The 25,471-nt window shown below is 43.7% G+C and overlaps 1 protein-coding gene and 1 long non-coding RNA gene across 3 annotated transcripts in view; one reads left to right on the forward strand and one right to left on the reverse strand.

Annotated features, from left to right (window-relative positions):
• Positions 1 to 63: 63 nt before the first annotated feature.
• Positions 64 to 1,905, forward strand: LOC309343209. The gene is made up of 2 exons (XR_014157186.1): positions 64 to 430; positions 1,413 to 1,905. It is a non-coding gene; the product is annotated as an uncharacterized lncRNA (long non-coding RNA).
• WASHC2C (WASH complex subunit 2C) overlaps positions 1,652 to 25,471 on the reverse strand; it is a 48,165-nt gene continuing 24,345 nt past the window's right edge. The window contains exons 13-30 of one of the 2 annotated variants that reach the window (XM_081864210.1): positions 24,915 to 24,971; positions 23,850 to 24,014; positions 23,150 to 23,268; positions 20,391 to 20,480; positions 19,982 to 20,077; positions 18,632 to 18,718; positions 16,370 to 16,524; positions 15,119 to 15,230; positions 13,811 to 13,939; positions 11,709 to 11,825; positions 9,715 to 9,840; positions 8,873 to 8,974; positions 7,708 to 7,806; positions 6,894 to 6,956; positions 6,326 to 6,517; positions 5,211 to 5,813; positions 3,505 to 3,679; positions 1,652 to 2,080 (exon numbers count right to left, since the gene is read on the reverse strand). In XM_081864210.1, coding sequence (XP_081720336.1) covers positions 1,941 to 2,080; positions 3,505 to 3,679; positions 5,211 to 5,813; positions 6,326 to 6,517; positions 6,894 to 6,956; positions 7,708 to 7,806; positions 8,873 to 8,974; positions 9,715 to 9,840; positions 11,709 to 11,825; positions 13,811 to 13,939; positions 15,119 to 15,230; positions 16,370 to 16,524; positions 18,632 to 18,718; positions 19,982 to 20,077; positions 20,391 to 20,480; positions 23,150 to 23,268; positions 23,850 to 24,014; positions 24,915 to 24,971 — 2,627 coding nt within the window. In that variant the 3' untranslated portion in view covers positions 1,652 to 1,940. The remainder of the gene's footprint in view (positions 2,081 to 3,504; positions 3,680 to 5,210; positions 5,814 to 6,325; positions 6,518 to 6,893; positions 6,957 to 7,707; positions 7,807 to 8,872; positions 8,975 to 9,714; positions 9,841 to 11,708; positions 11,826 to 13,810; positions 13,940 to 15,118; positions 15,231 to 16,369; positions 16,525 to 18,631; positions 18,719 to 19,981; positions 20,078 to 20,390; positions 20,481 to 23,149; positions 23,269 to 23,849; positions 24,015 to 24,914; positions 24,972 to 25,471) is intronic. The other variant, XM_081864211.1, reaches the window with a different exon arrangement.

The following is a 25,471-nucleotide window of genomic DNA, read 5'->3' on the forward strand; positions in this document are numbered from 1 at the left end:
ACGCGGCGCGCAGCCCGCCTCCTCCCTCGTCCGCCCACCGGGCCTTTGTGACGCGGGCAGGCGGGCTCCGGGCCAAGCCGCTCAAAGGTCTCCGCCCTCTCGAGCGCCGCCGCCCAATCGCCGGGCGCTCCCGCGGCAGGGAAAGAGCGGGGGGCGGGACTTCCCGCCGACGCCGGGGCGCCGTTGGTCGTTAGCGGAGAGTGGGAGGGACCCCGGATGTTGGGAGCCGCGTTGCCGCTAGCAACGCGCCCGCCCTCGGCGCTTCCGCAAGAGCTGCCGGGAAATGTAGTTTCGCACGTGGTAGCCGAGCCCTAGTTTAAAAAGGCGGACTACTCGCGCCTGGCATTTCAGTAACTGGGAGGGAGACATGTGGTCAGGACAATGGGTTAGCGCCTGTCACAAAATCAACGCCAAAAAGATAAGCTCTCAGGTTTGCTTCCACCCTTGGGAGTCATAAGAACAGGCATAGGCAACTTTCGGCCCTCCAGATGTTTTGGGACTACAACTCCCATGATCCCTAGCTAACAGGCCCACTGGTCAGGGATGCGGGGAATTGTAGTCCCAAAACATCTGGAGGGCCAAAGGTTTCCTATGCCTGTTTAAGTATATTGGGAGACAGGAAATAAGCCCCCATCTGTCTGGAGATAAAATGGAATGCTGCCCAGACACAATGTGCATGGGGGTCCTGGGCTACCCAGATGACATGCCTCTCAGCCTCACTGATGGGATCCAAAAGAAAGCAGAGCAATACGTTTGGCACCAGCTTGGCTGCGGGAGTTGCTGGAAGGAGGTGTAGGAGATGCCTCCTTCCACTCTGGATTTGTGTAGGACCTTGTTGTTGTTTAGTCGTTTAGTCGTGTCCTACTCTTCGTGACCCCATGGACCAGAGCACGCCAGGCATTCCTGTCTTCCACTGCCTCCCGCAGTTTGGTCAAACTCATGCTAGTAGCTTCGAGAACACTGTCCAACCATCTCGTCCTCTGTCGTCCCCTTCTCCTTGTGCCCTCCATCTTTCCCAACATCAGGGTCTTTTCCAGGGAGTCTTCTCTTCTCATGAGGTGGCCAAAGCATTGGAGCCTCAGCTTCACGATCTGTCCTTCCAGTGAGCACTCAGGGCTGATTTCCTTCAGAATGGAGAGGTTTGATCTTCTTGCAGCCCATGGGACTCTCAAGAGTCTCCTCCAACACCATAATTCAAAAGCATCAATTCTTCAGCCATCAGCCTTCTTTATGCTCCAGCTCTCACTTCCATACATCACTACTGGGAAAACCATAGCTTTAACTATATGGACCTTTGTTGGCAAAGTGTAGGAACTTACTTAGCCTTTACTCTTCCCAAAGATAGCCTTTCTCCTAGATGAGCTACATTTCCAGGTTGACGAGCCCCATCTGCCCCTCCTTTCTCTTTGCAGCACATGCAGAAACCACCTTGACTGTTGGACTGAGACTCTGAGGGTTTGAGACCCACTGGCTACCCCCATCAAGTTTAGTCAGCCATTCAAAGCCACATCTTGGCAGCTTCTAGGAGCCACAGGTGAGAGCTAAGTGCAGGGTGGGGACCCAAGGTGCAACCCAGAAGGAGCATGTGTCCCCCACCAGAGGTCCTACCCCTCTCCCCTAACACCCCATACACAAAAACTGGTGTTACAAATTGTATTTATCAACATCAGATTTATTTTGACAGTTTTGATTAATAAAATCTATACTCTGTACAAAAGATTACATTAGCAGGTCAATGCATAAGCTACTGAACTGGAACAGAAGTGCTACAGGGTACTGGAATTATTTTTGGATCACTATGTTTTCTTTTGATGCCCTGGAAGGAAAAATATTTAGATGCGAGCCTGAACAGCTCCGTCATACCAGGAGTTTAATCGGAAAGCAAGGGAATTAGTACTGGGCAGGATAAGAGTGTTACAGAAGAGTCAACGGCTACATTTTCATTGACCTTCAAATACATTGAGCGGGTCTTCAAATGTACTTGATGTTCTGATTTCAGATTTAGTTCCTGAAGCTGCCTGAAAGGACTGGGCCTTCTTGATGGTTGTCTTGGATTGACTACTGGGTGAGAAGATATCATCTAAAGACAGACACACACACACACACACACACACACACAGAAAGAGAGAGAGAGAGAGAGAGAGAGAGAGAGGGAATGGGAAATGGAAATATACAATTACTGCCAATGGTAAAAAAAAGCTACATTTGGCTGAGAATGTTGTCTGTGTGCAAGTGTGATGAACCTGATTTATACTGCCAATGACTTCTAAAGTTTTGCCAACTTGAGATTGCTGGCTTCCATTTTAAAAGGGAGACAGACACTACTAGGTTTGTGTGTGTTTTGTCACCTTTCACCACCACCCTTTTCCACCCATTGCTGAATTGTTTTAAAGGCAATGGTCATGGAAAATTCCCAGCTCCTGCTCAGATTATCTCAGACTCAAAAATTACATGATCTGCCTCAAGTATTAACCAGACAATATTCTGTCTCTTGCCATTTTAATGATCTCGAAAGATAGTCATCAGTGCACATTACATGGGGAGATAGTAATCTTTTCTATTTTTTCCTATTAAAAGGCGGAACTTTAGTTTCCATAAGATTCTTGTTCCTTGAAACAACTGCCGTTTCTCCCATCCTGTCCCTTAGGCCTTAAACAGCCTTCCAGATAGTCCCTATGGAATTTCACCCTTATTTACGTCAAATCCCTCCTCAAAACTCACAAAGCCTTTAGACCATTCCAGATGTAATTTCCTACTGTAACTAAATGTGTAGCAGAAATAATTGCATCATATTTGCCCATTTAGTTTTGTCTCCATTTGCTTCTCCATTTTCTATTTTTGGATAGTGTCTCTAGCTATATAAAAAACAACAAAATATCAAGTATGTACATATTTGCTGTATTTATTTTTTTCTGCCATCCTAACTATGGATACCCCCAAATCTCTAGAAAATGAGAAGGAAATTATTATGGTTCAAATGGAGTTGTGAAAGTCAAATAATAGGTTTTGTGACTGGTGTGAATTTAACAGGATACAAAACAAGGTTAGTAGCTATTGCCTGGGAAGCAACACTGAACCTGCTGCTCATGGAATTTAGTGGGTCGGTAACAACAGATACAGGAGCTGTTGACTGTGCCAAAAGCGTTTGAGCCAAGTACTGAGATACTTTGGATGTTTCACATTTTAGTCTATTCTGTAAACACTGTTAACACCAAAACTTTGTTGGAAGTAACAGAACATTTGAAAACACAGCACCCCTCTGCCGTGTATTAACAAAAAACACACTTTCACATTATGCAGGATTTTCAAAATGCAAATATAGCATCGTCTGGGATGGGGACTGATAATTACTGGGATAGTACAGACAAGCAGTGGGAATTTTCTTTCAGTGGGGGGATATCCTTTCAATGCAAACTGCTCATTCAGAGGAGATAATAAATTTTCTCTACCCTATGAAAACCACCACTTGGCACTTGTAACCATATTACAGACCTAAATCCTTACCTATCTCCTCATCAAATATAGATTTAGATTCCATCTTCTTTTTGGCACTCCTTTCTTTTGGTTTTACTGCAAGATCAGCGAAGATGTCAACGTCATCATCAAACAGGTTCACTTCCAGCTCTTTCGATTTTGCTTTGACAGGCGGCTTAAGGGCTTCTGATGCAAATATATCATCCTTGAATAAAAGCAGAGACATTTCAGTAGAGGGCAAGTTTGTGTAGCAACATTTCCCTACCCCCACTACTTGGCGCCTGGTAATTCAGAATAAAGCTGCTCTCATTCTGCCTGGTTTGGGGTTGGAGGCAATGAGTATCACCAGTTTTTCTTCTGTGAAATTAAATGTTTTGTGGTGCCTGTGCCATTTCTTCAATTTTCAAATGTGCCTTGGGACCCAAGAAGGTTGGGGTCCCCTGCTATAGGCAATCATGGTACTTATCAAATTTCTATCCCACCCCTCCTTGGTTAATAATCCTAGGGCAGATCACAAGTCACAACATAACAACACATGAACAATAATTAAATTCAACAATCGCAAAAATTGCAGTATAAAGACATAAAACATCAATTTTTTTTTTAAAAAAATCCTTAAATGTTGACAGCACAGCAGGCAATTAACTGGCAACTGGCCTCATCAACTGAGGCCGCCCCCCCCCCCCCAAAAAAAAAATTCTGGGCAAAGAGGCATATCTTCAGCTGGTGCTGACGGTAAAATATGCGTAGCTCCTTTGCAGTGAGATTTGCAAAATGTACCTATCTTTCTCTGACATCAACACATTTCTATAAACATGAACAAGTTACTTCTTTATATGCTACACAGCAAGGTTTTTTTCAAAAGATAAAAAAGAAGTGTGATGTGAGTTGGCAATGTTCCTTTTTGTTATATTTGAAAAATAATTCCAAAATTAAAAAGTGAGTTTTCAGGCTACCTCTGCATGCGATACCTGACACAGATGTCAGTGGTACAACATAGAATCTAGCCAAGTTAAATTCTCTTCCCTGCTACTCCAGTAGCACATAAAGCAGCCCATTCATAACTTCTGCCAAATGTGTAAGAATTTTAAAGCACACTACACATCACAACAAAATCTGCATAAATGCTTGATAGATGATTAAAGCAACTGCCTCCTCACTGAGATCATCCAATGGAGGGGAGAAATGGAAATGAACTGGGTGAACTGTACTCAGGATTTGCTAAAGTATCATTGTGTTTCAAAGGCTGGCCCAGGAAAGAAAACCCACAGAGACCAGGTAAAAGGAGGGAGACTGGCAAGGAAGAGGTTAAACATGCCTATGTTTCCTACATCCTTCCAGAGTTAATCAACATTTCCAAATCACAACATAACCACCTCCCCATTCTACGATATGACATCACACCCTTGTGCTATCTAATTTTCGGAGGAATTTATGCAGTGGACTGTTTCCTCACTATTGCCCATGCTTACAGAGTTGCTGAGCCAGGAACAGGGAGGCTGTGGTCTTCCCTATGTTGCCTGACTCCAAGTCCCATTGGCCCCAACAAGGCCAATGGTCAGGAATGATGGGGAAATGGAGCTCAACATCTGGAAGATGCACATTCCCCATCCCTGTGCTAGGCAAAAGCAGCAGAGCACAAAAGAAGCCGTATCCAGGTCTGAAGGAACAAGATTCCAACATCCAACATACTGGCAAGTCTCTTCCAACTCTAAAATTCTATGTTTCTATATTACCTCAAAAATATCTGGGACGGAAGGATCCTGGACTAACTGAGGAACGGGTTTTGGATCTTTCCTCTTCACAGTTTTTTTACTAGTGGCAAAGAGATCATCTTCATCCTCCAAGAATGGAGTTGGGTCGGGGTTCTTTGAGGGCTTTTCAGCCTGGAAGAGGCCTTCACTATTTGCACCATCCAATGCCAATGGAACAGGCAAACCTTCTCCACCTTTAGGGCTCATGAGGCTTTCCGTTTCCACCTTTGCCTTTGGTCTCGTGGTCACTTTAGATGCTATGCTGTCAGCAAAAATATCATTTGACTCAAAGAGATCATGCACATTAGGCTGGGCTGCTGATTTTGAGCCAGAGCTACCAGCTGCCTCGTGAAGCTGCTCACTGCTGTTGGTTGGTAGAGGCGATTGAGATTCTTCAGTGTTTTCCTTCCTATGCAGTTCTGCATTGGAGGGATGCAATGTGGCTGGTGGCACAGAGCTTTCTTTGAAGAGAGGCGGGGATGGGTCCTCAGCAATGTTCATGTCATTCGAGGTATCCCCTTGAGCAGCCAACCGCCTGGCACTTCTGGTAGGTGGCCTTCGTTTTCCAGTAACTTTGATCCTGCCCTGCAATAACAATGAAGCCAAGGTGACAACAGGACACAAAATGAGAAACAAGTAAACTTACCGTATTTTTCACTCTATAGGACGCACCCAACCATAGGACGCACCTTGTTTTAGAGGGGGAGAACAAGAAAAAAATATTCTGCCCCTCTCTGCTCAGCGCCTCTTCAGCGAAGCGGCAGAAGAAACGGAGCCCCTTCCATTTCTCCTCCCGCTTGGCTGAAGGGGTGCTACGCAGCTCTCTCTCTCTCTGCTGAAGCCGGGAGAATCTTGCTCTCCAGGCTTCAGCGAAAGCAACGCGAAGCCTCCGGAGTGCAGAGGGAGTGCTCCCTCTGCGCTTCGGAGACTTTGCGTTGCTATCGCTGAAGCCAAGGAGCCTGCATTCGCTCCATAGGATGCACACACATTTCCCCTTAATTTTTGGAGGGGAAAAAGTGCGTCCTACAGAGCGAAAAATACGGTACATTCCAAATAGCATCAAGGAGGCTGCTGCATGAAGTATTACAAAGTTATACCTTGTTGGCATTTTGCAGTGTGTCTGCTTGCATGGGATCATCAAAGCTGACTCCCATCTCCTTATTACTTCCTACAGCAGAGGCTGTTTCAACATGCTGCACGCCATGAGGTTCATGAATCGGAGTCTTTAGGTACAATGAAGGTGGCTTCGCACTGGGCAGCAAAACTGCTGGGTTAATATCCAAACTTGCCTTAGAAAGGGATGGAGAGGCTATTGTTAATGGGAGCAGTAGATAAGGAAAATATAAATGTGAAATCCAAGAAAAGCAAAATCACCAAGAGCATTTCCACATTTGACAAAGATCAGGAAAAACAAGAATAGTGCATGCGCACAGAAGGACATGCCCTCTCACCCTTTCAGTTTAGGAATTTTAGTCCTGTCCAGAGACATGTCTTTCCCAAAAGGAAAAAAAGCACATCCTGTGAAACATGCATTTACAGAAAGCAGATGTTGCATCCACAAGAAAGGACTGAAGCCGGAAGTGGGAAAAAAGAATTTTATTGTGGAAGAACCACAGTTAGCAGGAAAAGTACACTGAAAGCTAAAATGCCAGTAAAATAAATTACTTGTAATTTTCCAATCCTAGATGAGGACTCTCTATGTTTACTTGCACCAAGGCCAGTGGATTTCTGTATAAAAATTACATTAGATATACATTAATCCAAGTGAATAAAAGTAATGCACTCAGTATTTTACAGGAGAATCTCAGAAGCAGTATGAAAGCCCAGAAAGTATGGTTGCCCCCCACCCCCCGCCTGAGCCCTTACTGAAACAGTGCAGGGGTGCTTGCAGCCTATGGGCCTCATTAGAGCCAATAGGGGGAGCCCACAATGCCATTTCCCCGAAGGCCATAAGATGTGAGACAGGAAAATACATGGTCGAAAAGGAACAATCTTGAAAATGTGCTCTTGGCTGTTCCTTGACATGTGGGTCTCAGATTCACTGTCTTGTAAATCTGGCATGAAATGTCACCCCAACTGGGAACTAAAAAGCCCCACTTTGATCTGCTTGGATCTTCCTTTGCAGCACAGCGTGACTTCAAGCCATGATGTAAAGGAAATGTAAGTGACCTAACATTGTGGCACCATGTGATTTGAGAGGTCGGAAGGCCCACTCAGCTGCCAACATAGCCTGCTGGGAGTGAAGAACTAAGGAGCCAGCCCTCCAGCAAAATCCTGTTCCCCACCCTTGCCTTAGTGACTCGGTGAAGAAGGGTGGAGAAAGGGCAGGATGCCAGGAGGCAGTTAAAAGAGCAATGAGAATATCTATGCAGATATTTGAGTGTCTTATGTGCTTGCTAGATAGAAAATGGGGGTAGTTCAGGAACTGCATTTAGGAACAAGAAGCTCTTGAAGCTCTCTAAAATTGGAACTTACAAACCTCAGTGGCCTTTGATTCTTCTCGTTTGGCGTTTTTATTACTTTCCGGAACTTCACTATCCTCTTCCAAAGAGGAGATTACTGTTTTCTTCTCTGCTACCTTCCAAAAAGTAAAATAAAAAAGTGTAAGTGAACAAGAAGAGGAATACCCTAAATTTTGCAGACTTATATATATTTTCCCATCTTAAAAATTAATACTAAGATGGGGGTAAGGTAAAGGTAAAGGGACCCCTGACCATTAGGTCCAGTCGTGACCAACTCTGGGGTTGCGGCGCTCATCTCGCTTTATTGGCCGAGAGAGCCGGCGTACAGCTTCCGGGTCATGTGGCCAGCATGACTAAGCCGCTTCTGGCGAATCAGAGCAGCGCACGGAAATGCCGTTTACCTTCCCTATTTATCTACTTGCACTTTGACGTGCTTTTGAATTGCTAGGTTGGCAGGAGCAGGGTCTGAGCAACGGGAGCTCACCCCGTCATGGGGATTCGAACTGATAACCTTCTGATTGGCAAGCCCTAGGCTCTGTGGTTTAATCCACAGTGCCACCCGCATCCCTTAATATGGGGGTGGGGAGAGGCAATTTGCATTGGGTCTGCAGTGCATGGGGGATGGTTAATTCTCCCCTCCTGTGCTGGAACCTGTTCTGATTAGGCAACATTCAAAAGCAGAAAAGAACAACACAGACAATGTGAGGAGCCTGGGATATTCCTTTTCCTGTGCCGCATCTAGCACAAATGTGGAACTCGGAAAAGCTGCTGTGGAGAGTTGTTGGCTGCAAAGACTGGCTGGTGAGGGTTTTAAAAAACAAACTGCTGCTTCGTCCTAAAAAGTACAGTACAGCCAACTCCCATTAACTGAAAGTATGAGGCATTTGTCCCTGTTTTCAGGAGAATTTCCTTCTTCAAAAAGAGCTGAGCTGAAAAATTCAGTCTAGCTCTAGTCCCAAATCTTCTTTCCACAAAAAGTGAGTCAAAAATCTAAATCCTGCAACACTGAGCAAGAAGACTACTTGCATGAACAGTGCATCTGCCCAATTTGCTTAATTTATGTGGCTGCAGAACAGAGTTTTTTTAAGCCGTAACATTCCATGTGATTAATATGCAAGGCAACGGGCAACTTTGCTCTGCGCATTACTGCTCCTCAAATTCTCAGGACAAAATGGCAAGTACCAAGGGCTTTGCTTTAGAAGGGCTGAATAGACCATCTTCACCATCATCATCAGCTCCAAACAGCCCTCCTTCAGATGGCAGTTTTACCCTGGGCTTTGGAACCTGAAATTAATAATGGAAATAAATCAGTCTCTTATAAGTAAAATAAAACAAAATATTAAATTCCTTTACAGAACAGTAGAGGCAGATTTTTGTGTGTGGTTCTAGACTTTTTTTACCTTTTCTCACAAAGAGTCACTTTCTGACTACATCCCCTTTAAACCACAGATAGGGAATATTGAGGGCCCAAGGACCGCTTTCCCTCCCAGGCAGCTTTCTGGGGGCCACATTCCAGAGGTGGGCAGGGCCAGAGGCAAAAGAGGGTAGAGCAGCTGATGCAAGACTTATCTCTGCACAGTAGAGGCTACATTCCAGCAATGCAGAAATCTCAAGTTTCTGTATTCTGCCCCTTCTCAACACACTCCTTTCCATTCCCCAACCAGGTAAGCAAGAGCCATTATCAGACACATAATCTAGACAGGCAAAAGCACAAGAAAGGAATGTAGCCCAGGAAGAATCTTAAAGTCCATTTAAACCAGCTTGGAGGCTCCCCACTAGGGCTTCTATGATGCAAGAGTCTTCCACAAAAAGACACTGAATTCACTTAAGATTTCAACTGCTGTTAATTTTTTTATTACATGCATATGCATGGCCGCCTTGTTAAACTGCATGTAGTCAGCAGGGTTTGAATAACATCCTTTGTAAAGTTCTTTCTGCTAGTGCTCCAACAGGAATTGTTCTCTTTGGTTTTAATTTTTTTCAAACACGAGGACCCACTTTAAAGGTATTTTGGACTGACTGACCTCTTTTTTGCTGCGAGCAAAAAGATCAACATCGGGATCATTGTCTTTCTGCAGCTTATGGCTGAAGAGAAGTTCTTCATCCTGAAAGACGCCTGTGCTCTTGGAAGGAATACTGTTCTCGGAGGGCTGGAAAAGAAGCAAGGCTCAAGAGGCTTAATAACTTGAGTTTATAACACCTGTCAACTTGTAAACTTATTTCTAAGTCCTAAAACAATTAAATTTTCCAGATACGTGCGTGAATGCACATGACACACTCATGTACACAACCTCACCACCATCTAGCAGCAGAGGTCCCTTATCCACCCTTGCCTGCTCCCTGATTCATGATGTTACTTAAGTAATACTGATTCAATTTTATGCGTCCTTAAGTAACTCATGTTGCTGCTATGTGTTTACAGTGCAGACATCTTTCTTCATATGTGTCAGGGGCTCAGGCGCTGAGGCACAGGGAAGATGGGAGATGGAGAGCGAGGGGGAGGAATCCGAAGGGAGCGTAGGAGGGGACAGTGGTCCGAGGGATTCCATGAGCCTCTCCAGCGAATCGGAAGATTCACAGAGGGGAGCGCCAGTGGCCAGGGGCAGGGGGGTCCCAAGGGGAACGCCCCAGGGGCAAGGGGGCAGCAGGGACTCCCAGAGCAGTAGTTGGAAATCAGGACCAGCTTCCCCACCAGAGCAGAGTGGGGGGGAAGAGTCCCAGGCATCGGGGCCAGTGCTTTCCCCACCAGGGAGAGGAGACGAGGCAGAGTCTACCACGCCTCCCTCGGAGAGTCGGACAACGGAAGGGAGGTCAGATCCGGCCAGTGTCACGGAAGGGGGAAGCAGTGATAGAAGTAGTGTAACGGTTAGGAGAAAGGTCACTGGGTTGGCGCGAGAAGCAAGTTCAAATGTACAGGAGCGCGGGACAGCAGAGAGTGAGGATTGGGAACCGGGTCCTAAAGCACGCCGGAGGCAGGGGGAGGAGCTAAGCGACTCAGCGTCGGAAGAGTCCAGAAAGGGCAATGCCCCAGAGGGCAGGAGGACCCAGAGGAGAAGAGAGCAGCGCAGGAGGTGGAGCAGGGCTAGGATCTTAAACTGGTGTGGAAGGGGCGGAGACTCAGACGGGACTTCGCCGATCTAGAGTTTAGACGTAGGGCTGCACGCTCTGGCTTTGAAATGGAAATTAAACTTCAATAAAGACTTTTGTACATAACATCAGCCTGGCGTTGGTCCTCTGTGAGCTGGGACCTAGAGGCAGCTCTGACAATATGTAAAGGTAAAGGGACCCCTGACCAGTCGTGACCGACTCTGGGGTTGCGGCGCTCATCTCGCTTTATTGGCCGAGGGAGCCGGCGTACAGCTTCCGGGTCATGTGGCCAGCATGACTAAGCCGCTTCTGGCGAACCAGAGCAGCGCACAGAAACGCCATTTACCTTTCCACCAGAGCAGTACCTATTTATCTACTTGCACTTTGACGTGCTTTCAAACTGCTAGGTTGGCAGGAGCAGGGACCGAGCAACGGGAGCTCACCCCGTCACGGGGATTCAAACCGCCGACCTTCTGATTGGCAAGTCCTAGGCTCTGTGGTTTAACCCACACGGCGGGAAGGTAAACGGCGTTTCCGTGCACTGCTCTGGTTCGCCAGAAGCGGCTTAGTCATGCTGGCCACATGACCCGGAAGCTGTATGCCGGCTCCCTCAGCCAATAAAGCGAGATGAGCGCAGCAACCCCAGAGTCGGTCACGACTGGACCTAATGGTCAGGGGTCCCTTTACCTTTTAAACGCTTCATTAGGAACTTTCTCTTACCTGGCATCTTGCTGTGAGCCCTGAAAGACGTGCTCCCTGACTTGTAGACATTTTTCCAAGTGGCCTGGGAGGGCGAAGCCCTGACTGACTCCAGCTACAAAAGCTACTGAACAGACTCTTGGGTTGTAGTATTGCTTAGGGTGTTTTGGTGGTTTTTTTTTTATATTAATTGTTGTATCTTTATTTTTAGGATGACTCCAGTATCACTCACCTTTTCAATTTCCCTCTGTGTCATTTTATCAGCATCCACAGCTTCATTTTTCTCCTCTTCGTCAAATAAGCTGAAGACACTTTTAATCCGTTTTTTGACATCTTTCTCCAAAAGGGGCTAAGAGTTATCAAACAAATGTAAGTTATCCACTGGATCTAGAGCAGATTGCGCTAAATGCTCAAGCTAGATTTAGAAGTAGTTGAATTGATTTTACACCCCCTTATCCAGTAATTGGAACAACAAATTAAAAGGTTCCGTCTCTCATTTATTAACTTACTTTCTGTTTCTGTTTTCCCTACCACCATTCTGAAAATATGCTCAAGGTAGCAAGAAACTGGCTATTGAGTTGCACGCTTAAGGTGCAAGGTCACATCTGCCTGAAGCACACAAATGATCATGGTTCCCAAACAAACTTCAAAACTCTCTGAACCTTCAAATATGTGCATTTTTGGCATTTGAAAGGCCAATCTTCCTTCTCTCTCTCTCTCTCCCTACCCGCCCCCCCTCTGTGTACACATATAAATGACATCTATATGTAGTTGCTGAAAGTCATCTGTATATTACTTAGCAATCTGTAGACACCTTTTTTTTTTAAAGTAGAGTGACCCCAACATCAGCTGCCTTCCTTGCCTAAAATGGCTACATGGATTGACAGCTGATTTCTATAACTGGAGGTCTTTGGAGCAGTGGCGTAGCGTGGGTTGTCAGCAACCGGGGCAAGGCAAGTAATTTGCGCCCCCTAACCCGTGGATTTGCACCCCCTAACCCCTGTATTTGCGCCCCCTAACCCTAACCCCCAGATGATGCGCCCGGTGCGGCCGGCCCCTCCTGCACCCCCGCTACGCCACTGCTTTGGAGAAATTGTTACACAACAATAGCTACCACTTACTTTCATAAGTGCTGTCTTTCATTACATATTAATTTTATAGGCAGTTTCATTTTGTCAATTGATACATCACTTTTGGACTATTTTCACTGCTTTGGCAGTTCCTGTGATCTTGTCTGTGGTTTCTCCCTATACAGCGCTGCAAAGGTTCAGCTCATCCTCTGTTCCCTCACTGAAACCTTCAATTTAGTCTCTAACTATTACAACCTTCTCTTTTACTCTCACCTCTAAGATTCTGTTTCCAAGATGCTTCACTTGACTCATATTCATGCCATGTGAAAGATCTCTTTAAACTCCTGCATTGCTTTCTTGCCCACTCCCATATATAATGGAAATTATTTGTCCTGGCATTCAAAGCCTTCTCAGCCTTGACCCATTATACAGATATATCTCTGCCCATGGCCTTTCCTTCTTCAACTTCGACATCCTCAGCTACCCAAAAGATACCATTCTCCCTTAAACAAGACTGCCTATTCTACCTTACTACCCCTTATTCCTAAAACACCCCTCCCATAAAGCCACCTCTCTCTTCTTTCAGCTCTCCCCCCAAAGCTTAGCTTATGCTTGAAGACCTTGTTCTCTAAGACAACTAAGCCCAAGTATATATTGCTACACTGGTTCCTACTTTTATCCCCAACATCTCTGCCTAACTACCCCCTGGCCTCTCCCTTCAAAAAAACTTAAGACAGTAACATCCTTGGGGCAAGATCCTATAATTTTGCTTACATTACTTTGTAAACTGTCCAATGGTGCTAAATATATTAACATAGCGTTATTAAAATAGTGATCTTCTGCTGGAAGAAAAGATTTTTGTACCAAAGGTTCCTTGGTTACTAATCACTGATTTACTGATGTCTGAATTTACTACTCATACTGCTTCTCTGCCCTGCTCCCCAGCAATACCATGCTTTAATATATTATTTTATTAGATTTTATTCTGATATTGTGTTTAATTTTTGAATGCTGCTTTGAGTCTATTTTAATGCAGGACTTGTCCAATACAGCTAAAACAGGAAGAGCTAATGTCCAGGTCACAGAAGAGGCTAAAAATGGCAGAATATGACTTATTTAGTGAAAATCAAACCAAGTTCACAGGGTCAGAGTTTCCTAAGACCAACTCTAACAACGTGCCCACTAGACTCCACTATCATTGAAGAGATACTTGCCAAAGGAATGTTTTTCAGGGGTTTGTTCAACATAAATAGGTTTTCCTTACTTCATCCTTCCTCTGCTCTCCTGCATCTCCTCCTGCAAGATCAGACCTGTGAAGTGTACCAGGTTCACCCAAAGGTCCTGCCTTCTCTTCCACTGGTTTCTTTTGACGTGTTCCCAGCAAATCCTCCTGCTGATCAATAAATGAAAGTTTAAAATCTGAAATGACTTAGAAGGTAAATGTATTTAATTAGACATATGGTGCTTCTGAAAGGGGGGATTGTAAAATAAATAAATAAAAATAAGTTGTGTATGAATCACTGTTTATGACTCATAGGTAAAGGTAAAGGGGCCCCTGACCATTAGGTCCAGTCGTGACCGACTCTGGGGTTGCGGCGCTCATCTCGCTTTATTGGCCAAGGGAGCCGGCGTACAGCTTCTGGGTCATGTGGCCAGCATGACTAAGCCGCTTCTGGCAAACCAGAGCAGCGCACGGAAATGCCATTTACCTTCCCACTGGAGTGGTACCTATTTATCTACTTGCACTCTGACGTGCTTTCGAACTGCTAGGTTGGCAGGAGCAGGGACCGAGCAACGGGAGCTCACCCCGTCACGGGGGCTCGAACCACCGACCTTCTGATCGGCAAGTCCTAGGCTCTGTGGTTTAACCCACAGCGCCACCCGTGTCCCTTTTATGACTGATATATACTGTAAATAAAGAAAACCACAATAAAAAAGAGCTAACAATGATGGACAAGGAACTCACCCCTTTCTCAATGGACCCGGAAAACTTGCCAATTTCAACAATGCAAAATGGAGTGTTACAGAATCACGTTCAGTTGAGAACGGCTGACAAGTTAAAGATTTTTTTATAGCAATTCATATGATGAGGTTGCTTCTGGTCCATAAATGCTTTTGCCATAATAAATTTGTCAGTATTTAATGTGCGACAAAATTTCATTTCATTTTTGCTGTTTATCTCGGATTTCTCCAAGGAGGGCTTCCACAAAGCAGCCTAAGACTGCAGCTGCCTGGCTTTCTCTCCAGAATCCTCACTGGATGTGTAAAGTTGGGGAACCTGTAGTCAACCAGATGTTGCTGGAATTCAGTCTTCCAGCTGCTGGAATTCATTTCCATCAGTCCCAGCCAGATTGGTCAATGGTCAGGGATGATGGGAGTTGTAGTCCAAAAACATCTGGCAGGTTACAGGTTCCACATTTGTGGTGAAGAGACTAGGCAGCGGGAGTTACAGCATGTCTCCATCCTTTGAATAGCAGAAATATGTGGGGATTAAAGCAGGGCTGTGAAGCCTCTGGAAAAAAGGTTGGGAGCAAAGTGTTGAGAAATTCCCCCTTTAGAACACTGTATATACCGTTACCTCTTGTACACCTGATGGGAGAGGGGACGGTTGAATGCTGAAGAATGAGTCTCCATTTACAGCATCTTCTTGGAACAAGAGGGCAGCTTTGGGCGGTTTTCTTTGACTGCAACAAAAAAAAAAGAAGCACCATGAAATCACACAAATCAGATTATCAAATGTTGCAGTTCTTGGTAGAAGATCCAAGTCCAGTGCCTGCTTGCTGGTTACAACAGTGGTAGAATAAGTAACCATGGCCCATCCCTGAAATTTAGGCCAGTGGTTCCACACAGGGAGACAAACTTCTAGGTCATAAGTAGGGAACCTCTGGCCTGTGCTTTTATGCTTTCATATTGCTGTATACGTCTGTGATATATGATACAGTGGGGGTGGGGGTGTAAGATAGATGATAGACAGACAGACAGACAGGAAGGGTGACAAAACAAAGTATTGGCAAAAAAATTAAAGTCATATTTATTTATTTTTTAAAAGCCTAGTTCATAAAGTCCCCCTCCACTCTTCTCCTTTTAAATGATGGGAAAGGATTAGGGGGAAATAGAAGCGATTTCCTATACGTCGACCACAGCTAAAGTATTTGTTGCAAAAGAATGTGTAGAAAAATTGTGGCAGTTTGTTAAAATGAGTTAATTTGACTATTGCAACAAAAACAGAGGGATGATAGTTTTGCAACAAGGTGGAATAATTTTGTTAATTCAACAACAAAAGTTGTTACCAGGAATAAATTATTGGTGTATAATGTTTTGAATATTAACATGATGCATAGAAATTAAGTATGTTTTGTGTTTCAATTCAACACATACTAGTGGTATTTGTCGCTTAATAATTAACTGTTCTTTTGTGTTCCCTCAATCCAGAGCTAATCACAGGCTCAGGCAACATATACAAACCAGGTTTGTTGTGGGACCCCTATTGTATATTGTGCACCAGCAACATAAAGTTATGTTACTAAAGTGGCTAAACAAAGTAGTACCGTAGTTATATAGAAAGCACTGTAGTGAAATAAGGCAGACAAACCAACACAACAAACTAAAACTGCAAATGTACATTCAAATAGCAAGCAAAAAGTCCAAGCTGCTTCAAGTTCAAAATTTTGCCTGCCTAGGCAGTAGGCAGAGTTAATCCACTCTTGCCTGGCTTACTCCTGTGGGAAAAGTGTTTTTTAAAAAATCACTATATCCATTGCCAAAGGAAGAACTAGACACACCTGCTACAATAGAAGATACATTCCGAATGCCGACATTTTACCTGTCTTTAGTGATAACAAACAAATCTTCTTCACCTTCTTCCTCAAAGAGGCCTGTCTTAACTGTGTGGCTGGCAGCAGAGGCAGATTTTGTAGGTTCCTTTTTCTGGCTGGACTCAGAGGCAGGTTTGACCTCTTGGCCAATATTCCAGTGGTCCTAAAAATACAGCAATTATTTATACCTTTGTTGTACCAGAGGTTGTCTTTTTATCCCATTCCTCAAATTCACTGGGTTAACCAGGGCAGCTGTCTACCAGCTCCACCTGGTATGCAGGCTGAGACCCTACCTGCCCGCGGACTGTCTTGCCAGAGTGGTGCATGCTCTAGTTATCTCCCTCCTGGACTACTGCAATGCGCTCTATGTGGGGCTACCTTTGAAGGTGACATGGAAACTACAACTAATCCAGAATGCGGCAGCTAGACTGGCGACTGGGGGAAGCCGCCGAGACCACATAACACCGGTCTTGAAAGACCTACATTGGCTCCCAGTACGTTTCTGAGCACAATTCAAAGTGTTGGTGTTGACCTTTAAAGCCCTAAACGGCCTCGACCCAGTATACCTGAAGGAGGGTCTCCACACCCATCGTTCTGCCCGGACGCTGAGGTCCAGGGCGAAGGGTCTTCTGGTGGTTCCCTCATTGCGAGAAGCAAAGCTACAGGGAACCAGGCAGAGGGCCTTCTCGGTAATGGCGCCCGCCCTGTGGAACACCCTCCCATCAGATGTCAAAGAGATAAACAACTACCTGACATTCAGAAGACATCTTAAGGGACGTTTTTAATGTGTGACATCTTAGTTTATTTTTGGAAGTCACCCAGAGTGGCTGGGGAAACCCAGCCAGATGGGCGGGGTACAAATAATAAATTATTATTATTATTATTAAGCATGTATGAAGTATTTCTGAACACAGTGATTAACCGAGAAGCTACCAGAACAGTGAAACACAATTATCAAGTTCAGCCAAGTCAACCCCCCAGAATGCCTTTCTTGGGTGCATTAATGCCTTTCTTGGGTGCATTAAATCAAAGCCAATTTAAGCTGTAGCATAGTTCTCGTATGAACATATGAAGCAGTCTTGCACCAAATCAAGTCACCGGTTCACCTAGCCTAGTTTAGTCTATTCAGACTAGTTGTTCTACAAGACCTATGATATGGGTCTTTTCCTTTTTTATATAAATTTATTTGTTTTTTCAAATTAAAAATTTACAATCACAAACACGCAACATAAAGACAAGATTCCAAAGAATCTCCTGGACTTCCCTCCTCCCTTTGTGGGTCCTATTATTAATCATTTCCTCCTGCATCTTTTATAATAATCCTAATCTTTTACATCTCCATCATATCTAAAATTCACCATTAAACTTCATGTGTTATAAGATATGGGTCTTTTCCAGCTCTGCTGCAAGCTAGCCTTTCAGCAAGAGATGCCAGGGGTTTAACTAGCGCCCTTTGACAATAACGGCATGTATTCTATCCATGAACTATAGACCCTTTCACATCTAGAAGCTGATGGGTGGGTGAGCATGATTTGGGGGAAATGGCGTTGTGGACCAATACAGGCCCAGGGCCTGGAGGTTCTTCACCCATTTTAATGAGACACAATGGACTGTGATGTCTTATACACATGTACTTCAACAGAGCAATTTCCAAAGATGTTGTCAAGTTATTCTCTCACAAAACCCTTTGGTGTTTATGCTGCACACTACTTCATAATGGTTCCCTAATTACTCAACAATGGAATTAGACTGAACCTGACACTTTGAGAAGTACAGAGGTTTTACTACCCAGTTACGTCAGTTTCTCAAGCTTTGAAAATTTGCAGGGGAACTTTTCTCTGTCAGACCTTTCCGACAGAAATTCTCTAGATCCCAGATGTTTCTTCTATGTGCCCAACTTCTCATCTTCTGAACAGAAGAACCAGTTTTCAGAAGATGCTTCCTGGAGTTTTTAAAGGGATGTTGCCTTGAGTTTTGTAGAGGCTGTTAGTTTTGAATATACTTAGTATAGGGGGTTTAGAGTATTATCTCAGATTTGACAACAACCTTTTTAAAAAATAACTCAGAGAAAAGCCTTCCCCTTACGGCTACTTGTAAAATCTTTGACTCTGAAGCAGTACAACTGAAATAAATATCTTGCAGAAACAGCTCTGACACCTAGCAGTGGAAAACTAAACCTGAGGGCGAAAGTTCTGTATTAAATAATATCACTTTCACTTAACTGAGAGCTATAAAACCAGCCACCCTTTAACAACCTCTGCACATGTTACCTCCTCATCACTGCTGAAGAGCAAACTAGTTGCTTTCTTTACTGGTGGTTTTGAAATTTGTGCCTTAGGCGTAGACCCAAAGAGTCCCTAGAAAATGCAAAGGGAAGAGATGGTTACTTTCCCCAAAGATGCAATCACTGTGGCATTCAACGAAAAACTGCAGAGGTAGGTGGGAGCCATGCCACTCTAGTGTGCATCAAGACAGTCAAGGGTGCCCCCCCCCAAAAAAATGTTTCATTGCCTAGTCCTAGGTCCCAAATGTTGCTTTGAGCAGGTTCGGAACCCTTATGTGAGACTGTTCCAGATTTCCATGTGTTGGAGGCACATCACAATCTCTTTGTGTTCAATTTTTTTCATACAGACTGAGATAGATACTGGCTCAATAGTATTAGGAACCAGAGAAAACCAGGGAAGTTAATTTATTGGACTTGGAGCCAATGAAAGCTAGTGGGCGCCTTCAAGAAAGTGTTTTTATCCTTTTATAGATAAAAACGTTACCCAACTTCCTCTTTCATTTCCAAGCAACCATGAGCACTAGATACTTCAGAAAGGAAATTGGAATTCTCAGGATTTTGTACCTATGACTAAATTAAGTATGTCTTACATTCTGCGTTCCGAGATATCCTCTAGACATGACTTCCCATCAATGTCAGGCTTGTCTAGTGGCCCTAATGTCAAATAACTTGTTTAAGCAAGACTGGCTCCTGAACAATCAAATTCTGAAAGAATGAAGCTGAGCTCTCCCCTGCCACCCCGCCCCCAGCTGAAGACCTATATGTCCAATGCTGTATCGGGGCTCCCCAAAACCTTTGTAGTTGCTCTCTGATTGAGATCCTGCAACTTCCATCTGTGTTAAACTCTATTTTGTTGTTTGCTTCATTTCTCAGTCACACCCACTTTTCTTCCTTTAGGCTCCTTATTTGCTCTTACTGCCCTCCGTGCTCCCAGTTCTTATATCTACTCCTCCTTGTTGAAGTTTGTGGCACACAAGGCTCTTTCCCCTACCCAGCAATTAATTCGACCTAGAGAGTGTCTCAGATGCAGGTATTTCATGCAGCACGACCGGCTGGCAGGCAAAGATGGGACCAATTCCATCAAATGCCAGCAAGTCCAAGAAAAGGAAGAGCAGTATTTCCTCACGCTCATACTCCGGTTGTTGGGCTCGTGGGGCCAGGCAGTTAATTTCCCCACAAAGAGGTGAGAATGGGCTGCAAACAATTGATGTTTGGAAATCCCCAGCAGGGACACAAATAGGGGGAGAAGGGAGAACCACAATCAGCCCACAGGCATTGTGTCATGCAGGCCTGCATCAGAAAGCATACTTTACTAGTGCTTTCAGGCAACACCTACTTCTTCATCCTCGTCCTCAAACAAAGATAGTGATGTCTTTGTTGTCACTTTGCTAGAAGATGAACTCTTTGATTTTGATGGATAAGAAAACAAATCCTGTTGGACAGAAAAGAAAGCTGGTATCAGCAATTTCCACCCCCAGAAATACATTTACTCATCTGGAATATTCAGCATCAATGGGCAGACATGAAGGGTAGCATTCTCTCTTTCTGGACTTCTGGGAACCTTACCTTTTCCTCCACTACTTGTAGTTTTACTCAGCTGATTAGACAACAAGGGAGGCACAATTGCAGATAATCAACATAAAGGTGGACCAAACATATTTTGTGGCACACAGGCCAAATCCACTGACAAGTTTGCAGTTCAGTTGGCTTTGGTGCAAAAGTGAATGGTTAGGTTAATAACTTACTTCAGAATCCTCCTCATCAGAAAACAGGCTTTTGTGGCCTTTGGAAAATGTCTGAGTTGAAGACCGGACGTTTACAGCAGACGGTTGACTCTTAAACAACAACAACAACAAAACACACACACATTTATGTTGATTTGCAAAGGTTTTGCAAATAATCATGCTTTGGAATTGGTTCTCAACTAGTCATTGATGAATGCCTTGCAACTCAAACATTTTGGCTCCCGAATGCCGCAAACCCAGAATTGAGTGTTCTGGTTTGCGGATGTTCTTTGGAACCCAAATGTCTGACATGGCTTCTGATTGGCTGCAGGAGTTTCCTGCAGTCAATTGGAAGCCACGCCTTGGTTTCCAAATGATTTGGAAGTCGAATGGACTTCTGGAACAGATTCTGTTTGACTTCCGAGGTACCACTGTAATTGCTTTTCCAATTTTGCTACTCAAAATGTGCCCGTTTCTGCTGTCAGTTTGTTAGCTTTATCTTTGTATTCTTTTTCATCTCTGCAAAATACTGCTGCAAAAAAAATGCCAAGCCTAGAGAAACCCAATACCCGTGTCCTGCTCATATAAAAGAAGACCATGCAGAATGTGAGAAGTAAAAAGGCCGTGTGGGTACTTTCTAAAGGAAATTGGAATCATTATTGGCAATTCACTGATCCTAGACCCCAAATTGTGTCTTCCAGGAATAAATGCTTAAAAATCTTTGGCAATTTTTCTTTTCAGTTACACTCAAGACTGGTTGGGAAAGGATAGATGTTTCTGTTATTAATGTGAACTGCTGGTATAAGAAAGCTTTGTTCTTAGTTGTCTCAGAAAAATTAATCCATTATCTTTAAGGTTTGAAGGGGACTGCTTAAACCAGAGCTTTCCAAACCGTGTGTTGCAAAACGTTCGTGTGTTGGCTGCAGTATGTAGGTGTGTCACAAAAACACTTCCCATGCTCCTCCCAGGGCTGGAAAGGGGTTAGTTTAACCTCCGGTTTGCTAGTAAAACAGAATTACTGTGTCACGAAATGATGCATGTCTAAAAAGTGTGTCACCAACTTGAAAAGTTTGGAAAGCTCTGGCTTAAACCAATGAATTTGCTGCAACTTGGCTGACTTTTATGATGCACGTAAGCAAGCAACATAGAAAGCCACTTATGCTAGTGACGTTATGACTATCTGGCATTACCTATAACATATAACTTTGCTTAACTGGTGCAAATCATGCCACCTTCACCTGATGTCACGAAAAAGACTATGTTCCTCCTTTTCATTTATTGCCTTATGCCTCACTCTCTGTTTTGTACTTACCTTGGTTTTCTATTAAGCCATTTTAATAACTTTTTTTGTTCTTCTTCAGTACGTCTTGTGTTATTGTACAGTAGTACCTCAGAAGTTGAACAGAATCCATTCTGAAAGTCCGTTCAACTTCCAAAACGTTCGGAAGCCACAGAAGCCATGTCGGACTTTCGGGTTCCAAAGAACGTTCTCAAACCAGAACACTCACTTCCGGGTTTGCAGTGTTCGGGAGACAAAACGTTCAACTCGCAAGGCGTTTGGGATCCAAGGTACAACTGTATTAAGATTTACTTGTGCTGCTGTCTTTTTAAAGTCTTGATAGTAAAAAGTGTTGTTTTTTAAACACAGCTTTCTCCAGAGCAAAATCTCACAATCCTTTACAGAAAGAGTAGATTTGTCAGCAGCTATTGTTTTGATTTGCATGCCAGAAATGTCCAAGGAAGAAGCCAATGGTGAACTTAATAATAATAATAATAATAATAATAATAATAATAATAATAATAATTTTTATTTATACCCCGCCCTCCCCAGCCAAGGTCGGGCTCAGAGCGGCTTACAAGCAATAAAAACAAGTTGAATCACTACAACTTAAAAACAAAATTAAAATACATTAAAATACTGAAACATTAAAATATTAAAATGTAGCCTCATCGCAGGAGAAGGAAAGGAAAAAAGAAAGAGAGGGAAGGAATCAAATTGGCTCCAAGCCAAAGGCCAGGCGGAACAACTCTGTCTTACAGGCCCTGCGGAAAGAAATCAGATCCTGCAGGGCCCTGGTCTCATGAGACAGAGCGTTCCACCAGGCCGGAGCCAGTGTTGAAAAGGCCCTGGCTCTGCTTGAAGCCAATCTAACTTCCTTAGGGCCCGGGACCACTAGGGTGTTGCTATTTATGGACCTTGAGGCTCTCCGTGGGGCATACCGGGAGAGGCGGTCCTGTAGGTATGAGGGTCCTAGGTTGTGAAGGGCTTTAAAGGTCAAAAGCAGCACCTTAAATCTGACCCTGTACTCTACCGGGAGCCAGTGCAGTTTGAAAAGCACTGGGTGAATATGCTCCCATGGCAGAGACCCCGTGAGGAGCCTCGCTGCAGCATTCTGCACCCGCTGGAGTTTCTGGGACAGCTTCAAGGGCAGCCCCGTGTAGAACGAATTACAGTAGTCAAGCCTGGAGATGACCGTCGCATGGATCACTGTGGCCAGGTCGGGGCGGGAAAGGTAAGGGACCAACTGCTTGATGCGGCGAAGGTGGAAAAATGTCGCCTTGGCTGTTGCTGTAACCTGCGCCTCCATGGAAAGGGAGGCGTCAAGGATTACACCCAAACTCTTAATGGAAGGCAATGGCACTAACTGGGCCCCCAATGAGAGCCAAAAGTGGGTGAAACCACCCCTTTCTCTCCCTAGGCTGCTGGGTAGTGAAAGATCAATGAACTGAGAATCTGTCATCATTATTATTTTTTTAAAAAGTTTATTTATGTTGATTACCTTATCTCCTGCTGTAAAGTCTTTATTTTCTTTAGCTGCTTTGTTTGTAACAGTGGTAATGTCAGGCTTTTCCTTGAACAGATCTTCCTCACCTTCAAAGAGATCAGCTGCAGGTTTGGCTGTTTAAAAACAAAATGTTTACTTCAGGGAAAAAGTTAACTCATTCAGAAAGAAGTCAACTATCAAAGACACTGTGTATATTTTATTGTATTTGCAATGGCTTATGGCTAAAGCACCATATCATATCATACGCATCAGAAAAACAGTGTATAGTCACAAACCCAGGTTTATTACTCAATACATGTCAAGGACCTTTCAAGAGGAGCTTGTAATTCAAACATATTACAACTGAAGCTTTCCCCATCATTTTACTTTCACACCAACAAAAGCTTCACCTGCTAGATTTATGCATGTTGAGCCACTGTCAGAGACACAAGGCACTAAAAGAAGTGGCAGTCTTAAATATAAAGAGACCTCTGGGTCTAGGGCAGTATCTAAATTCAACAAATAATAATAAAGGGTGGCTTTATGTTGCTTGGATTTGCTTGGATGATTAAATAACCAATTGCTGCCACACTTCTCATTCCAAAGTTCTAACCAAAGACTTCTTCAGCACTTCTGTTCCAAGCAAGGCTTTGTGGGAAGAACAAGTTATCAGAAAGCTTAAAGGAAGATTCCAAATGAATGAAATGCAGCTTACCTGAAATGAAACTTTTCTTATTTGACTCAAGCTTGCTGCCATCATCATCATCATCAAAAAGCCCAACATCTTCATGTCTAGGTGCTTTATCTGCGACAGGTTCTGCCAGTTTCTTATCCTCTTTCCCCTTTAGAAACGAGGAGGGGCTAAACACATCATTTCCACCTATAGAGGACATACATTGTCATGTTTAACTGAAGTTCCTATTATTGTTGAAACTAATTAACTGTTGTTCCATTTACAAAAGTTCTCTCCAAATCTCCGATGCAAATATTGGATAAGCTAATGGTGACTTCTAGACCTTGCTTTTTATTTTATTTTTCCAATGCTTTTTATTGATTTTCACAAACATAAATAAAACTTAAACTTTTACAATCAACATTTTATGTTGTCTTATTTAGCTTGTGCAATTTCATGCCCCGACTTCCCTCCTTCCCTGCTCCTAATTTACATCTTCTCATGCAGATTCTTATTTACCCTCTATTCACATCACAGGATTTATTTATTAGCCCTGCTACAGTTTTTAAACTTCTGCAGTTAATTCGTATGTATGCAACAAATTTACTCCACTGTTCTTCAAACTCTGTCACTTTTTGGTCTCGAATTTTATAGGTCATTTTTGCTAATTCTGTATATTCAAAAAATTTAGTCTAGACCTTGCCTTTTAAAATCATTAGGAACATTATCACTTGGTATTTAACACCAGCAGCGATTAACAAGTAAATTGGAAAGGCAAATCATCATAATTGGATGGGTTTCCAGGAGAACTATATGAATATGCAAGCTTACTGGTTCCCAACCCCACTCAGTCATGACTTAACATCACAACATAAAACAGCTGGGAATCTCTAGCCTACAAGCCAAATGTGAACCTGTAGCCTCCCAATTTCTGCTCCACCCAGTTAGGCTTTCCTTAGGGGAGCAGATGAGATCAAATGACCTACAGGTGTCCTAGAACTTGCCCTGGAATCCTCTTTAATGCACACGTGTTTGCAACAGACACATTGATGTGAAGGTAGAAAGTATAAAAGACACTATTTTAAGTCAACTCTAGATTACTCATACCTGGAAAGAGAGATACTGCACCAGCAGGAACTTTCCTTGTAGGTTTTGACGATGGCTCTAAAAAGCATATAATGCGGTCAAATTGAAAATGCAAAACATTCACTTCAGAGTTACTTCTGATCAATTATAAAACGGAACACTAGAAGGAGCATTTTTCTAGTAAGTTAACCAGTTTACAAGGAGTAGGGAGGTGTAACTCGAAGAAAATACAAGGGGAAATCTCACAGGTACAGTTTCTCCTATTTTTACTTTTCTAGCTGACATTCAAGTCCCTTAACCCTCCGCTCAGTAGCTGCTTCAAGGGTAAAAAGAATGACCTCACCTAGAACAGTGTTACATCCAACACTTTGGTCACTAAGACATATGAGGTCCCCAGACCTGTTCAGTGAACCCAAAGAATGGATTGCAACCACACCTACAAGTCACACCCTCTAAGACAATTGCACGTTCAATGTTAACCTGAAGGAGACCTACACCGTGTATCTGAATGCATGTACCGTGTTTCTCATTCCATAAGATGCACCTAGTTTTTAAAGGAGGAAAGGGGGAAAGCCCCA

Source organism: Podarcis erhardii (assembly GCF_964252035.2).
Source record: "Podarcis erhardii genome assembly, chromosome: 5".
Lineage (NCBI taxonomy): Eukaryota > Metazoa > Chordata > Lepidosauria > Squamata > Lacertidae > Podarcis > Podarcis erhardii.